General features: G+C 42.6%; 1 protein-coding gene across 1 annotated transcript in view; it reads right to left on the bottom strand.

Moving 5' to 3' along the window:
* KYAT3 (kynurenine aminotransferase 3) overlaps positions 1-7,816 on the bottom strand; it is a 73,020-nt gene extending 65,204 nt beyond the window's left edge. Inside the window, exons 1-3 of the mRNA XM_039216630.1 lie at positions 7,230-7,816; positions 7,043-7,132; positions 4,007-4,106 (exon numbers count right to left, since the gene is read on the bottom strand). Of these exons, the coding sequence (XP_039072561.1) occupies positions 4,007-4,105 (99 nt within the window). The 5' untranslated portion in view covers position 4,106; positions 7,043-7,132; positions 7,230-7,816. The remainder of the gene's footprint in view (positions 1-4,006; positions 4,107-7,042; positions 7,133-7,229) is intronic.
* Positions 7,817-16,068: the final 8,252 nt, after the last annotated feature.

The following is a 16,068-nucleotide window of genomic DNA, read 5'->3' as shown; positions in this document are numbered from 1 at the left end:
GCTTCTAGAAAACAACGTTCCTTTGTTGCCAGAGTTTTGCCATCCTAATTTCCTCGCAACATGGAAACAGTCTGCTCCTGAATCAGAAAAATTAGGATGGGCAAATAATGGCTATAAATTCAATGACAGTCAAGGATATGGGAAGCCCATGATGACTGCTTGGTTCTTCCCAACTCCCTGGCAAATCCCGTTTTTTTTATTTTCACATTCCTTCACCCACCATGGTATGCTTAAGATAACTCAAATTATAAACCATTGGTGGAGAGACTTCTATAAGACTTCAACACACACCAAAAAAACAAAGAAAACAGTTTACCATCAGTGTCTAACCTGTCTGGTCCACAGTTCTGGAAAGCCTATTTTGTTCCCAGAGGCCTCCAACCAGCCCCCTGTGGACCCTTTGAACACGTGCAGCTGGACTTCATTCAACTGCCCACCTTCTGGGGTTATCAATATGTTCTTATCATTGTTTGTATATCTTCCAGGCAGCCTGAAGTTTCCCCCCGCTGCAAAGCTTAGTCCCTTCAAGTGGCAATGAAACCGTTAGAAAACATGTTTCCCACTTGGGTATACTTGCCATAATTTCCAGTGATCAAGGCACCCGCTTCATAGGGAGAAGCATACAAGCTTTAATAAAGGCCTTACAAACATCTAGGACATATCACTGCCCCTATCACCTCAATCATTGGGCAATTGAGGGTGAGAGAACTAATGGAATTTTCCAACTTAAAATCTCTGAGCTTACTGAAACCGCTGGACTCTCTTGGTCCAAGGTTCTGCCACAAGCTCTGCTGACGGTAATGATGTCCCCCTTGGGAAACATAAACTCACTCCACATGAAACAGTCACCCGGAAGGCCAAAGTCTATGGGCATGCAACTTTCTGCTAGTTGTACCCTGCCAGTGTGACCAGCAGCTAATGTGAGTCTTTAACGTCTAATGCTAACGCCTACCATCAACAGGTTAAAGAAGCTTTCTCTGACCCCAGTTCAAAGGATCCTGTTGGTCAGTCTGGTGTCTGGTGACTGGGTATTTTGGAAACACCATTGGAAAGGGGAAAAAAAAAGAACAGCTCTAGAGCCACACTAGAAAGGACCTTACCAAGTGGACCTCCTGACCACTGACACTGCTGTAAAACTACAGGGCATTGAGCCTTGCATACACATCTCACTACTAAAGACAAGACAGCCTCGCCTGACCTCTGCTCCTGCAGTGGTGCTGCAGACATCTAAACCACATTGACGAGGAAGACAAGTAGCTGACATCGAAGTGAACTGCTTCTTCCCAAGACACCAGATCGAGACGTCATACTTTAACATGACATTTTTTCTCCTCTTTCTTTCCTTTGGCATCAGCCTGGAAAGACAATGCCCTCATCTGTATCTCCCAGGCCATTGCTAAGGGGGTGTGGGGGTAACCTTTCAGACTGCTGGGTCTGTCATTAAAGATTCCAGTCTGTCCATGATGTTAGTGCCCCTGGTCCTCCCTGTGACTTAGTTCTCTTCTTTTCCTCACGTCACTGCAAACTACAAATGACCTCACACCTCCTGAAGTCTCCCATTGATTGTAGTTTTTATAGCCAGAACAACCTGTGCTTTGTGTTTTCCTCTCTTCAATGTTAAGTGTACGTACCCAATTAGAAACAATTGCCTCTATAAATCTTGGTACATTTGCACATCCACATTCTCGTGATCATCAGCTCACATCTGCCCCCATTCTCTAAGACATCTCACCAGCAACATCCATCTTCGTAGGGTATTTAGAAGAACTCATTCTTTCAGTTTAGGAAATGTTCTTCCCATATGTGTGGAAAATCTAACTGACCCCGAGCTGGGGTGAGAGGTGAGAGGGTGAATGCAATAATCCCTGTGAATGAATTCATTAATAGCACCATCCTAATGGGAATGGTTTGTGTGTCTTTGTTTGTGGCAGTTCTCATTCTCCTTGAGCCTGTGAATGAGTAGGCGCCACATGGCTGGGCGAGGCCTCTTGTGTTATCTAACTGTACCCCTAACTTTTCACAAACAAACTAAGACATCTCATTGGTTGACTCCCCTGAATGTATACCTTTGTGTTAAAAAAAGACCTACCAGAAGGCATTCAGGATTCAGGATTTGCTTCCTTAGGCAGGGCCATGCCTTCCTGGTTAGGAGTTAATGAAAAGAAAGATGTGATCAGAAACCTCTCCCTAACTCTTGAAGACAATGCAGAATCTGTTGCTGAGATTCTAGTTGCTAGGGACGGTTGTCCTACAAAGATCTTTAGCCTCTCTGGCAAAAGTTGTCCTTGATATTAGAACAGCTCTGGATTATTTTTTACCTGCACAAGGAGGTGTCTGTGCTGAGGCCAACACCACCTGCTGTACCTGGATTAGTGTGTCTGGGGAAGAACTCAATTACCTAAGACCAAAGGAAAAAAGGTGACTCCTTCCGTGAGGTCTTTGACTTTGTGGATTTTGATTGGTTTGGGTCTTGAAACCATGGCTTCAAAGTGCACTCCAAACATTGGGAATTATCCTCCTTAGAGTAATCATAATAGCTCTCTGACACTTTGTATTGTCTCAGAAGCTTTAAATGTATATTTGCATCCACTAATCACCAAGCAAATGATTGGGCTGTTTAAGGAATGAAGAAAGTGACCAACTTAATGAGTGTAAACTGACGTTATGACCTGTGAATATCAAGAGGTTAAGCAGGAATGTCGTAACCTATAGGTATCGCCTAAAAGAACAAAAACTGTGAACTTTAGAGTGATAGCTGAGAGTGACACTAATGCCTTAAATTTTGATCACATCTCTCAGTTACTTGAAGACTGGAGAGAATTGTTAAAAACAAAACCACAGGCCCAAAATGATGTCACTCAAACCAAGTTCCCAAACTGGGGCTTAATACCTAATCTAATTGCACTATCAACTTCCGTCAGAAATGGAGTCTTAACCAGTCAGCCAGGAATTTTTCAATTAGTTGCCAATGAGTCTACCACAAGGGCCACCCTATCCTCCCCCAAAAAGATGAGGTAATTTGCATAATTGAGGTAATTTGCTTTTCCCCCTAAAGAAAGCCACCTGGCCTGGAACAATCCTTTCCATTTGCTAATAATTTTCTTTTCCCACCCTCCTTCCACAAAAGCCTTCCATTTGGCACAACTTCTTGGGGCTTACTAGATGGATGGTGTCCTGTTCATGAATCATTTAATAAAACCAGTTAGATCTTCAAATTTTCTCAGTTGGACTTTGTCTTTGTTACCATATCATCTAATACCCAATCTATATTCATATTTTTCTGTCTTTAAAAATACCTTTTTTGCATTTCAGTAGATTGTAGTCAAGTTCCTAAATAAGGTCTACATATAGTATTTGCTGGATGAAGTTCTTAAGCCTCTTTTCATAGAGCAGTCCTTCTGAAATACCCCTCCCCCAAGTTTTTCTCCATGCCACTGACTTGTTGAAAAAATTGGGTCACTTATCTACCTTGTGGTTATGATCCACATTTTCTATCTGTTTGCCTTTCATGCTTTCAGATAACCTGTTCCTCAGTCTGCCATATTTTCTATAAACTGGAAGTCACAGGACCAGCACTTACATTCACTATAATTTCCTATCTTGAGTGGACAGGATGTGCCCTTGAAAGTACCAGAGCTAGACAGGGGTGAGTGAGCATTTTGATTATGCCACTTAAAAGCTGTGACCTTGGGCAAGTTACTACACCTAAGCCTCCACTTTCTCACTTGTAAAACAGGAATATAACAATTCATAACTTGAAGAGTTTTGCAAAGATAAAAGGAGACCATGAGTACACAGCAGCTGGCACTAGGTCTGATACATAAACAGCAAGCAGTAGCTCAGTGAATGTCAGTTGTAGCAATGAAAAGGGATACCTTCAGCTTATGCATCACAGAAATACTCATTCCACTAAAATGCTTCTAAAGTACCCAGAAAATTGTATTCTTTTCTGACAGAGCAGGATAAGTATAATATTTATCTGTACAAGTGATTAAGCAATACCTACAGCAGAAGTAGGGAGTCTGAGGATTTTTGAAGAATAAATTGTCTTCAGGAATTTTGCTCTACTTCCAAGGGAGCAAAGTCTCCTCTGGGCCAAAAACATGCTACAGGATAAAAGAAAAATGTTAATAGAAAGAAACTATATGACACTTATATCACTATCGGACACTTAGAGCTAGCTAATAGACCATAAGCTTATACAAAATATAAGTAAAAATGTTTTATAGTTTTCTTTCTATATATAACCTCTCATCACTAGAATCCTCTATCTTATAAAAATATGTGGATACGTCATTTTAAACTAAAGACGTGTAAGGATATTGTGAATTCAGAAAATAAGGCTCTAATTTAGTCAAGAGCATGAAATTACAGTAAGTAAAAGTTTCTTTTGTAGCAGCTATAAAACCCAGAATATTTCAACCTAAGAACTACTCAAGTTTCAGAATTGTCTGGATTCTGTCACTGTAAAAAAGCACAATTTAATTGTGACAGTAAATTAAAGTGGTTAGAATTTAGCAAGTTGTTTGAAAAGCATTATAGCAGGTCTAGCCCTGGATCAACTCGTCTACAGTGTTCGGTTTTACCAAGCTGGGCAAAGTCATAGAGGATGTGTGGTTCACCATAAATTCATGGTCATTAATCTCAAATTGACCCTCAACACTCTACAGCATTTATACTCTATTTTATAGAGGAAGGATGGCAGAATATGCCACCCCACATACACTGCTTTGGAATAAGAATTATTTTGAGCTAAATGCACTTGAAAAATAGCAAATGCCAAAAAGGGCAATCTGATCCCTCCTTTTCTTCCTGAAAACGGGAGATAAAATTCCTATGTGAAAGGTGTTTTTCCTATACAGGAGAAAATGAACATTCTTAGGTGTGAAAATAATCTTTATCTTCCTGAAGTTTCCATATATGTTTTAGTTACTTTTCCACAAATACCTCTCCATGTTCAATCTAGCATAAAAGCATTTGTTTTTGCCACTTTGCGTGCCTCTCCGGCTAGGTGACTTACGTCAGTGTAATTCTCAGGTTCAGCTGGACACCCTAAGAGGACAGGCCATACCTCTCTCCTATACTCCAGAATGATTATTTTAATTTTCCCCACACTCCTCTAACATAAAAGCTCTTTATTCTAAGTAGATGGCCTTGCTTCCTATCAAAGAGAAAATAAAAGCCATCAGATTTACCATCTCAGTTTACCCAAATAGAAAATACCAAGCACAACGAATCCTTGTTTTTCCTTTTTCTATAATACAGGAAGTCACCCTCCCACAAAAGGATACTTCTTCCTCCCATGACTTAGATCTCATTCACTTCTAGCTCCTCAGAGACCTTTTTCCAGAGATTATTACCCTCTCTCTGGTAATGCATCTTTCCTTGCTCACATCTCTTAAAGTTAAAAAAAGAGCAAATACAAAACATTAACAAACAAAAAATAAAACTCTTGTCTCTACCTTCTCCTCCCTGTTGCTCATTTCTTCAAATCAAAACTTTCCTGTTACTTTCTCTTGAGAGCAAAACTTTTAAAAAGATAGGTTATTAGTTGTCTCCTTTTCCTAAATCTATATACTCTTCAACCTGATGCAATCTGACTTTTTAAAAAAATTTAATTATCATTTAATTTACATCCGAGTTAGTTAGAATATGGTGCAACAATGATTTCAGAAGTGGATTCCTTAATGCCCCTTGTCCATTTAGCCCATCCCCCCTCCCACAACCCCTCCAGCAACCGTTTGTTCTCTATATTTAAGAGTCTCTTATGTTTTATTTGCCCCTCCCCCCATTTTTATATTATTTTTGTTTCCCTTCCCTATGTTCATCTGTTTTGTATCTCAAAGTCCTCATATGAGTGATATTTGTCTTTCTCTGACTTATTTCGCTTAGCATAATACCCTCCAGTTCCATCCCTGTAGTTGCAAATGGCAAGATCTCATTCCTTTTTAATGCAGTCTGACTTTTGTACCCATTACTCCACAGAAGTCGATCTTGCTCAAGTCAGTTCTGACCTTCATATTGTTAAATCCAGTGGACACCTGGCAACTCCACTTTCCTTGAGCTCTCTGCAGCTTCAGTTACTGCTGGCCAAGTCCTGTCTCTTCCCAGAAACACCAAGTTCTCTTGGCTTTTGACATAGTAAGATCCCACATTTCCCTCCTACCTCTCCTCCAACTTGCCATTAAATGATGGAATTTCTCAATACCCATCGGGGCTCTCTCTTCCTCTCACTCATTATTCTCTCACTAGGTAATCTGTTTGCGGGAGAAACTGTGGGATATCAGTGGAAAAAAAGGCTTCAAAGAAATCTAAGCAGGCTGGCAGATACAGATTCAGAACCTTTGAAGCTATTTTTCTTCTGCACTTCACATAAACACATTTTGGCCAGCGCTTTCTAATGCAATTAACATCCCATAAGTATATTTACAAATAATAAAAATAAATGAACAAATTTGGATGTCATTGAAAAGTTGGGAAAAATCAAAGGTATATTGCTTTTAATTCTAAACAACACTTTCACTATATTTTTCTAGTTTCTCCTTAAAGTCAAGGTTCTGTGAAGAAAACCAGGTAACTGTGAATCAAGGCGATCTGGTAAACCTGATTCTAGCATATTATACATAAGGTCAGCTCCATATTGAAATAATTATGATCAATAGAAAGTGAAACTATTTATTATCATTGGAGTAGACTATTTAAAATGAAGACACAGAAGGTGCGAGTACCAGAAGCTGAGAAGGCTGGTGAATGTTGGTGAGGGCGGGGAGCAGAACCCAGAGCTACAGTGCAAGCAAAGCAGTAAAAATGAAGTTTGAAGTTCAAGTTTGAAACTGTGGCCTTAAACCCAAATGATCAGTTTACATACAACTGCTTTGCACGTGGGAGGAAAGGCAGGAAGGGATTTCGCTAATCTGACCAAGTTCAGAGCCTTGAGGTTAACTGCAAGCTCGAGGAAGGTGAAGGCGAGGGGACAGCCAAAAAGCCTGACGCTCATTAGTGCCCAGCCCACGTTAAGAGTCTGAACACAGGTTATTTCTACCTTATGCTCTCCCTGTCGGTCCACTTCTTCCAAACTTCTGTTTGCAAGGTTCACTGGTGCAGCAGAGGGCATCCAGAAGGTGAACAGGTACTGGATGGGGAAGTAGAGTGGGAATAACAGGCCTCGAAGCCCTGTCACTGGAGCAAAGTGGGGAAACTGAACCCTCTTTAGCCCGCACCATACTTACGGACACAGGATCCTGAAACTGCCGAAAGGCCGTTCTGTGGAAGTGGATTCGTGGAATATAAATCTGTGCGCAAGAAGAAGGGCTGCCGGGTTGCCCGGGGAAGTGAGGCTTTAGCACAGCGCGGAGCGGCTCTCAGCCCCGCCCCCGCGGGCGCCTGCTGTGGCAGCAAGCGAGCTGCCCAATCCTGAACTCAGGCCGCGGGGCGGGGGGGACAGGCGCCCCCGCTCCCGGGAGGCAGGCCAAGGGCTGGGGTGCGGGGAGCGAGGGTCGCACTCGTAGGGTGGGGCAGACCGGGCTGCTTTTGTACACACTTCAGATGCCACACTTCACTTAACACGGCAAGCGAACAGCCTTCGTTTCCCTTCTGGTTAAGAATCCCGGTTACGATGAACCGGAGTCGGTGTTTTCAAAATGCCAACGCTGTGACATCAAGAGCCAAAAGGGCACAAAGGCTTTTCTTTGGATGACCGGGGTGCAGGGGCCCCCCTGGCAGGTCAGCCTCCTCCCGGGAAGAAACTTAATGCCAGCGCGGACGCCCCGCACCGCCCCCGCCGGCGGCCGGGCCCGGGGGCCCGGGTCAGGGACCGGGTAATGGGTCACGCCGCCGGCCCCCGAGCGCGAGCCCGGGTCCTGAAGGAGATCCAGTCGGGCCTCTCGGTCTCGCCTGGCGGCCGGCTCCGGCGGCCTCCCTCCCTGCAGGCCTCGCTCCACACGACTCGGCGCGCGGGGAGCCGGAGCGCGCCCCTGGCGGCCCACTCACCTCCCGCGCGCGCACTAATCTCCCTCTCCCTGCTCGGGCCCCTTGCTGCGGGGAGGGGTGGGGCGGGATTCAGACGTAGGGGCGGAGCCTGGGCGCGGGCGCCCGCTGGGTCGCGATGCAGGACGCGGATTGGCTGAGGCCTCGGCCGCGAGGGCGGACTGGAGGGCACCGGATGCGGGGTGGGGCCCGTGGCGCTGAAAGGGGCTGCTGGTGCCGGCAGATCGCGAACTGCGCGGCGCAGGTGGAGGTGCGGGGCCGTGTTAGGTTAGGTCGGAGGGACCGAGGCGGCTCCGGGGAGGGGACTTGGATATGGCCGCGGATTGGGTATGAAATTTAGACCCTGGGCCCTAATTGGATGTGTCACTGATTTGGGTTGGGGCGGGTTAGAGGACAAGGACCGATTTGGAAGGAAACCCTGGGGCACTGGGCTTAGGCCAGAGAAGAGTTGTAGTGAGAATAATGCTAGAAGGTGCCTGAGAGAGGGCGACACTAAGCAGAATGCGAAAAGGGGGTTGTAGATTAATTCGTCATCTGGGACAGTGATGAGAAAAAAAGCAATTTACATTTCTACACAGTAAAACGAGTTTGATGAAAGAACTGAGAAGGAAACGGGGTGTGCCACTAGGGAGGAAAATACAGGAGATATAAAAATGAAGAAAAAAATCCCAGAGAGAAAAGGACACCAATGTCTTTTCAGGGAGGCGGTGCTATCGAAAGCACAGTTTTTGTTAAAAATCGAAATTCGCAATTGGATTTTCTTCCTCTCCTATTTTAAGAAGTTGAGAGGGTAGATGGAGTGAGCATGACAGCAGCATTGTTACTCAGGCCTGGAGGAAAGAACAAGGATAGTCTTTGGTTGAAGAAGTATACTCTTCAACTAAGTACAAGGAGGGTCAGAAGATGAGTAGTTGAGGGGCGCCTGGGTGGCTCAGTGGGTTAAGTCCGACTTGGGCTCAGGTCATTATCTTCACCCTTCCCTGAGTTCAACCCCCTCCCCCACTTTCCTGCTCTGTGTGGACAGCTCAGATTCTTTGAGCTGAAGCCTGCTTCAGATTCTCTGTCTCCCTCTCTCTGCCCGTTCCCTGCTGTGCTCTCTCTTTCTCAAAAATAAATAAACATTAAAAAATTAAAATTAAAAAGATGATTAGGTGAATGGAGAAATTGCTGGGTTCTTCAGAGGACATCCCTCTAGATCGTGAACTATTGTGAGGGCCATTCATCTGTCAATAGTTTCCAGCAAATAATGGAGAATTGGTGGTCCAAAAGACCACGGAAAATACACCTTTAGTCAGAAAGTTGGGTATATTATTCGTTGCAATGAGGGAGAACCCACATGCCTTGGGGAAGCATGGATCATTCAGTAACAGGATGTTAGAAGTGACTTCTTTTAAAAACCTGGGCTTGTATTAGGTGATTCTGGAGTAAGGTTCAAAGACAAGACGTTTCATTCTGTTTTGGGTGTTGTCAGGAAGTAGGGGTAATTCTAAGAAGAGATATTGTATTCTTATGTTGAAGGACGGGAGGAAAATTGCAAGGCTAAATCCGTAATTGGAAAAGAGGCAACAATTTTACTGGATGGGAGAGGAGGAAATTTAGTATTTTTGTAGTTTTCATAATGACCTTGGTTTTTTTTTAAATGTGTTAAGCAGTAGGCTAGACATTATGTTTAGTTCATTTAAACATTACAATAATCTTAAACATAGCCAGTAATATTCCTGGTTTACAGATGGGCAGACTGAAGTTCATGGAAGCAAAGAACTGGATTCAGGATGTAGTAACACCAAAGGACTAGCTTAGGGGCTCCTAACCAGTTTTTGTGCTTTTGCCCCTCTGGCAAACTGGTGAAACCTAGGCAGTGACCTTACTTTTAATCTGTGTTTGGGGAAGATTATTAAGTGATCTTGTCTGTTGTCTTACTTCATCATGACCACAGAGTGACTTTGTCTCAAGTTGGTGTTCTGTCAGATTGTCATGTTTTGTAGGGGAAGGAACATTGCAGTAGGTTCTTAACGACACTGAATATTGCAAGAGTGTCAGTTCAATTCCCAGTGTTCAGTGCTGCTTTTCTTTTTCTCACAGTTAACAACTATGAGTGGAGTACATAGGTGCTGAGGCTGCTCGAGAAACTGAGGCAGAGGAAATGTGTGTCAAGAACCTCAGAGACAGAAGCAGACACTGGAGGAGTTAATGCATACAAATATTCAGGGGATAAATGCTACAAAAGAAGAAATGATGGGTGGAGACAGCAGATGGTTTAAATAGGATGGTCAGGAAAGGATTTTTCCGTGGGGAGGTAGGGGGGAGACAGAGAGAGAGTCTCAAGCAACTGTGGGATCATAACCAGAATCAAAAATCAAGAGTTGGACGCTCAACCCACTGGACCACCCAGGTGCCCCAGGAAGGGTTGTGTTTGTTTGTTTTATGTTTGTTTTTTATTTCTTTTGTTTTGTTTTTTGAGGTAACATTAGATCCCTGAATTGAAAGATGAAGAAGCAACCTTGCAAAGAATGATTCTGGAAAAGAAAAAGGCCCTGATATGGGAACAAACTTGGCATGTTCAAGGAATAAAAGATACCAGTGTGGTTAGACCATAGCGATCCAGAGGGAAAGTGCTTTCAGATTAGGATGGAGAAGAAGGCTGGGGCCATATCACACAAAACCTTGTAGACCACAGAAACGAGTTTAGATTTTATTCTGAACCAGCCTTTGGAAAACCTTTAGCTGAGGAATACTGTAACCTTTTTTCTTTTAAATTTTTAATGTTTATTTATTTCTGAGAGAGAGAGAGAGAGAAACAGAGTGCAAGCTGGGGAAGGGCAGAGAGAGGAAGACACAGAATCCAAAGCAGGCTCCAGGCTCTGAGCTGTCAGCACAGAGCCCGATGCGGGGCTCGAACCCACGAACTGTGAGATCATGACTGAGCCAAAGTCGGAGACTTAACTGACTGACTGAGCCACTCAGGCGCCCCAAGGAATCATGTAACCTTAATTACATTTTTAAAATATACTCTAGCTGCTTTGAAGAAGAAACTTGTGGGCAGGCAAGGTTTGAAGCAGGAAGATCTTTTAGTTAGGAGGTTGCTAAAGTGAGGAGTGACATTGGTCGGGCTAGGGTAGTGCACAGGAGAGAAAGAGGGCTAAGGAAATCAACATTCGTTCTACTGATAGTTTTTGTTTGTTTCAGCACTGCCCCTGCTCCTTCAGCTGTGCCTGGTTTCTCATAATTCAGACACTCTTTGCTTACCCTCTTCAGAGTATAAACTGCTAATTTCTTGCTAAAATGAAGAGGGACTAATTGGCAGGGCTGTGTGGACCGGGAGTGAGGATCTGGGGATCTAGTTGTTTCTCAGAAAGACCTTTAAGTGAACGATCCTCTTATATTTAGTCCTGAATCTTTGGGGAGTCTCGTGGGAGTAAATCTACTTGCTTTTTCAGCTTTCTCCATGACTGGTCTAGGACTCAGCTTATCTGAATCTGCTGTCAGTTACTACCTGTCCATTTGCTTTCTAATTTTTGTTGCCACTCTTTCCCCTTGTTTTTGTTCTCATGGGTTTATGGCTTAAAAGAATCTCCTCCTGTTATTTTAGTGGGGCTTAAGTAGAGACAAAATGTATCTTTGATTAACATCTCTAGATGTTGCTATTGTTTTACATACGTATTCATTAAATGACTGATCAGATACTGAGCATTCAAATGCTTTGTTCCTATGTTAAGCCTCATGTTATTCTTTATGATGTTGGTGTTTAAAAGAGAACTCTAAGTGACTACCTGGAATTAATAGCTCATTTTCCTTATAGCTTATGCTCATTTGTTCTGTGAATATGAAGACAGTATCTTTCATATGCAGATAAAGCCCTTCTATTGCGTCATATACAGTGATGAGGTTTTGGATTGGGGGACCGAGTCTGGAGCTGACGCCTAAGAATTCTTGAGACGTCGTTGGTGCAAAAAGGTGTCTTTATTAAAGCATGGAGACCCATAGGCAGGAAGAGCTACCCTGGGATTGTGAAGAGTGACTGGTTACATTCTATTGAGTTGGGGGAGGTTAGGCAAAAGGGAGGCCTCCAGAGGGACTTGTATATACTAAAGAGGATTTCTAAGATACCCGAGGCCTTGCTGTTGTCAAGCTCTGGTTGTTTTCCCTCTAGTAAGGCATTAACATTAAGACAGTAGGGAGTTCCTGGAGAAATGTTAAACTCTGTATTTGCCTCAAGTATTTGTCAATAGACAAATACAAAGAAATTATACAGAAATTATATATATATTTCTATATATCTTTCTCTCTCTCTATATATATAGAGAGAGAGAAACTATTAAAAAATTTAATTTTACCTGCCATTTCCTTCTTGCTTTTGTTCCCCACATCACTATGGAAGGGAGAGTGAGGTTGGGCCTCCAGGAAACTGAGCTTATAGCTTTCTGGAGATTAGGCTATTGATAAGATCAGGGCACCTGAGCTACTCAGTCGGTTAAATGTCCAACTCTTCACGTCAGCTCAGGTCCTGATCTCGCAGTTCGTGGGTTTGAGCCCTGTATCAGGCTCCACACTCTTAGTGTGGATTCTTGGGATTGGGATTCTCCCTCTCCCCCTGTCTCCCTGCCCTCTGCCACTGACTCTGTCTCTCTGTCTCTGTCTCCCTCTCTCAAAATAAATAAATAAACTTAAAGAAAAAGACTACCTTTTCTGTAGTTTACTGAGACATATGTAAACTGATGGAGACTTATATCCTGCATGACTCTGATTTCTATCAGTTAATTGTCTGTTCTTTCCTTTGTTCCTGGACAGCCAGGAATGCCTGAGGAATGTCACACATATCCCACCTGGGGGTGGAGTAGGGAGGGGAACGGTGTGTGTGGGGTTGTCAGCTTGCCTCTTATGCTCCCTCATCATAGAGGACTAAGAATATTCTGAAGTATACCTGAGAAAAGGCAGTATAACACAGAGCTAAGCCAAACCGTCCGTTTTCAAATCTTAGCTCTGCAATTATCTAGCTGTGCACCCTTGGGCAAGTTACTTTATTTCTCTGTACTTCAATTTCCTCCTCTGTAAAATGTGAACACCTTATCTATAGTGCTCTTATGAGAATTTGATGATTTTATAGACCTAAAAAAAGCCTTAGAATGGTACTTGGTTCTTAGTAAGTACTATAAAATCGTTCCTTAAGAAAAAAGGAAAGAGAAAATTTAGGAGGAGACTGCTAATTCCTTTATAGTTAGTATTCTTTTCTTCCATAGTAAAAAATTGAACTGAACTAACATGAGTTCCCAACTTGGTGAGTTACAGATAGAAACCACACTACGTGAATTATCACACAAAGAAACTTTATTTGCAGCAAATAAGATCCCACAAGGAATAACTTCCAACTCTGACTCCCTGAGCAGGGGTGAATGGGTTCCTTTAATTTAGGATTAGGATGAACATTTAGAAAGGGAAGCCTTGTCACTGTATGTAGAGGTAGGCATTAGGTCGCACCTGAGCCTTGAAGAAACATGCCTGTGCATGCATTGTATGTTATGTAAATGAAGCTTGTACCCTTCTTGGGCAGAGATTTTACTATAATGAGGTAAAAGTAAATCTCCATCATTCCAGAGGTCAGTCCATTTTTCATCTGCGGGGATGTGAGTAGGGGGTTTATAACTCAAACTGGATCTGGGTGGCCTGGGCCCCAGGAGCCCTTCCTCTGGGTAGTCATTACTACTTGAGGGACAGTTCCAGTTTCCAAATGGGGTGTTATGCCTGTTAGGATCTTTTGCCCGAGTTAAGAGATAAGCCGGAAAAAAGAGTTTGAGGAAAAATGTGGGACAAATGTCTCAGTGGGTACAAGCAGGTGAGCAGGCAGTAAAGGCCAGGTCTTGGGGTGTAGCTGCTAACAGAAATTTCAAATTTTAGCAGAGTTTGTGGATACTGGGATAAAGATTACATTTCCAGCCTCTGTTGTAGCTAGGTTGTGCTTCCTTCAGGAAAAGTCTTAAAGGGCTAGCATGGCCTTATTGCTCCCTCATTTGGCAGTTTCCCTAATAGTCTGCGTGCAGACATGATTCGTTGGATCACCAACCAGATGGAATCTGCAAGCTGAAGAGCAATAGAATGGGAGAGAAGGAGCCTGGGCCCTGACATGATGGAGCCGCTACTCCAGCCCCAGACCTACTATATTTAAATGGGAGATGAATCAACTTCAATTTTATTTAACTCTTTTATATGAATTTTCTGACACGTTGTCATATGGCTGTGATGGTTTACTGACTCTTCTAGTTTGCTTACCAGAGGCATTCCACTTGACTTTTACGTGGGCATTCCGGGTGACAATAGAGGAGTGACAGGGGAGAACAAGGTGGAAGCAAAGCCTCATTATCTGGAAATGCTTCTGAGAAGCTATCTGTCACCTGTAGGTACTAAGAGGCAGGCAAACAGAGCATTCTTATTTTACTTCATAACCCTAGTGCTCTAGGAAAGAAACTCAAGTCTGGGTTTGTAATTTCCTAAAGCTTTGTTTCCTACCTGACATTTCTGCTATTAAGAGTAATTATTTTTTAAAAAGAGTTACATTCTTTTTTTTTTTTTTTAATTTATTTGAGGGAACATGAGCAGGGGAGGGGCTAAGAGGGAGGGGGACAGAAGATCCAAAGCAGGCTCTGCTCTGACAGCACCAAGCACCCCAAAAGTTATGTTCTTGAGGAGTGCCTAGATGTCTCAGTCAGCAAAACATGAGACTCTTGATCTCAGGGTTGTAAGTTCAAACCCCACGTTGGGTGTAGAGATTACTTAAAAAGAAATCTTTAAGAGGCACCTAGAGGGCTCAGTCAAGCCACCTCTTAATTTTGGCTCAGGTCATGACCTCACAGTCCTGAGATTGAGCCTTGCATTGGACTCTGCACTGGGCTAAGATTCTCTCTCCTTCTTTCTGTCCTTTCCCTGCTCCTTTCTCTCTTTCAAAAAAAAAAAAATCCTTTTAAAAAAGAGTTATGTTCTTGAAAGCTAATGAGAATAGATCTTCAGCATTCTCAACACACACACACACACACACACACACACACAGAGTTAACTATGCTAACTATGTGAGATGATGAACATGGTAGTTAAATTGATCTTTGTAATCATTTTACAAGGTATGTTTGTATATATAATATACATATATATGTCAAAAAAACAGTTATGTTCAGTTTTCAGATTCATGGAGGTATTTTAAATGCAATGTTCTGTGTGTGTGTGTGTGTGTGTGTGTGTGTATAGCTATTATTATAGTAAATTAATGCTTTCTAGCCAGATAAATTATGGCTGTACAAACATTAGTATAAGTATTTCAAAAACCATAATAGAAATTGAACACTTACCCATAGAAAGCCTGCCTATGTATGTATTTATCTCTCTGTCCAGCTGTCTACCTATGTATACATTTGACTTGATTTATAGCAATTTAGCCAATAGCATTAATTCAATAATATTCATAATCTTTGAACAATTTTTAAAAAGAATAAATGTTGACTTTACAGATCAATTTGGTAGGGAAAAATCATTCAAAATATGGGGTCCATATGTAAAATATAGTAATAAAAATTATCCTTGTGAAAGCTTTTGTAAGTACCGTGCCTGTCAAATATAAGCTAGGGGTGTGGCTTCTGGCTAAATAGTGTTAGAAAATGTCCCCACACAAGTATCATTACCTTAGAAACTGGTAGAAATTGCTTTCTTAGGGAAGTATTATGTGTTCTTTTTCAGTCTGACTTTGCCTCTGGAATTCTTGATTCACATTCAGAATAGAGCTCTTCATCTTCAGAGGCCTTTCTCTCTAAGGCTATATGCAGATTCTCAGCTCCTGAAGGATTTCTATGGTGATTGAATTTTTTTAAATAAAAATTTTTTAATGTTTATTTATTTTTGGGAGACAAAGAGAGACAGAGTGTTAGCAGGGAGGAGCAAAAAGAGAGGGAGACACAGAATCCGGAGCAGGCTCCAGGCTCTGAGCTGTCAGCACAGAGCCGGACATGGGGCTTGAACCCATGAACCTCAAGATCATGACCTGAGCCAAAGTTGGACTCTCAACCGGTTGACCTCCCTAGGCACCCCTATTCTTGTACTATT

This window comes from Hyaena hyaena, unplaced genomic scaffold, assembly GCF_003009895.1.
Source record: "Hyaena hyaena isolate Hyena2069 unplaced genomic scaffold, ASM300989v1 scaffold_648, whole genome shotgun sequence".
Classification (NCBI taxonomy): Eukaryota; Metazoa; Chordata; class Mammalia; order Carnivora; family Hyaenidae; genus Hyaena; species Hyaena hyaena.
The sequence above is the reverse complement of the archived record's forward strand: the minus strand, read 5'-3'. Positions and strand labels throughout refer to the sequence as shown.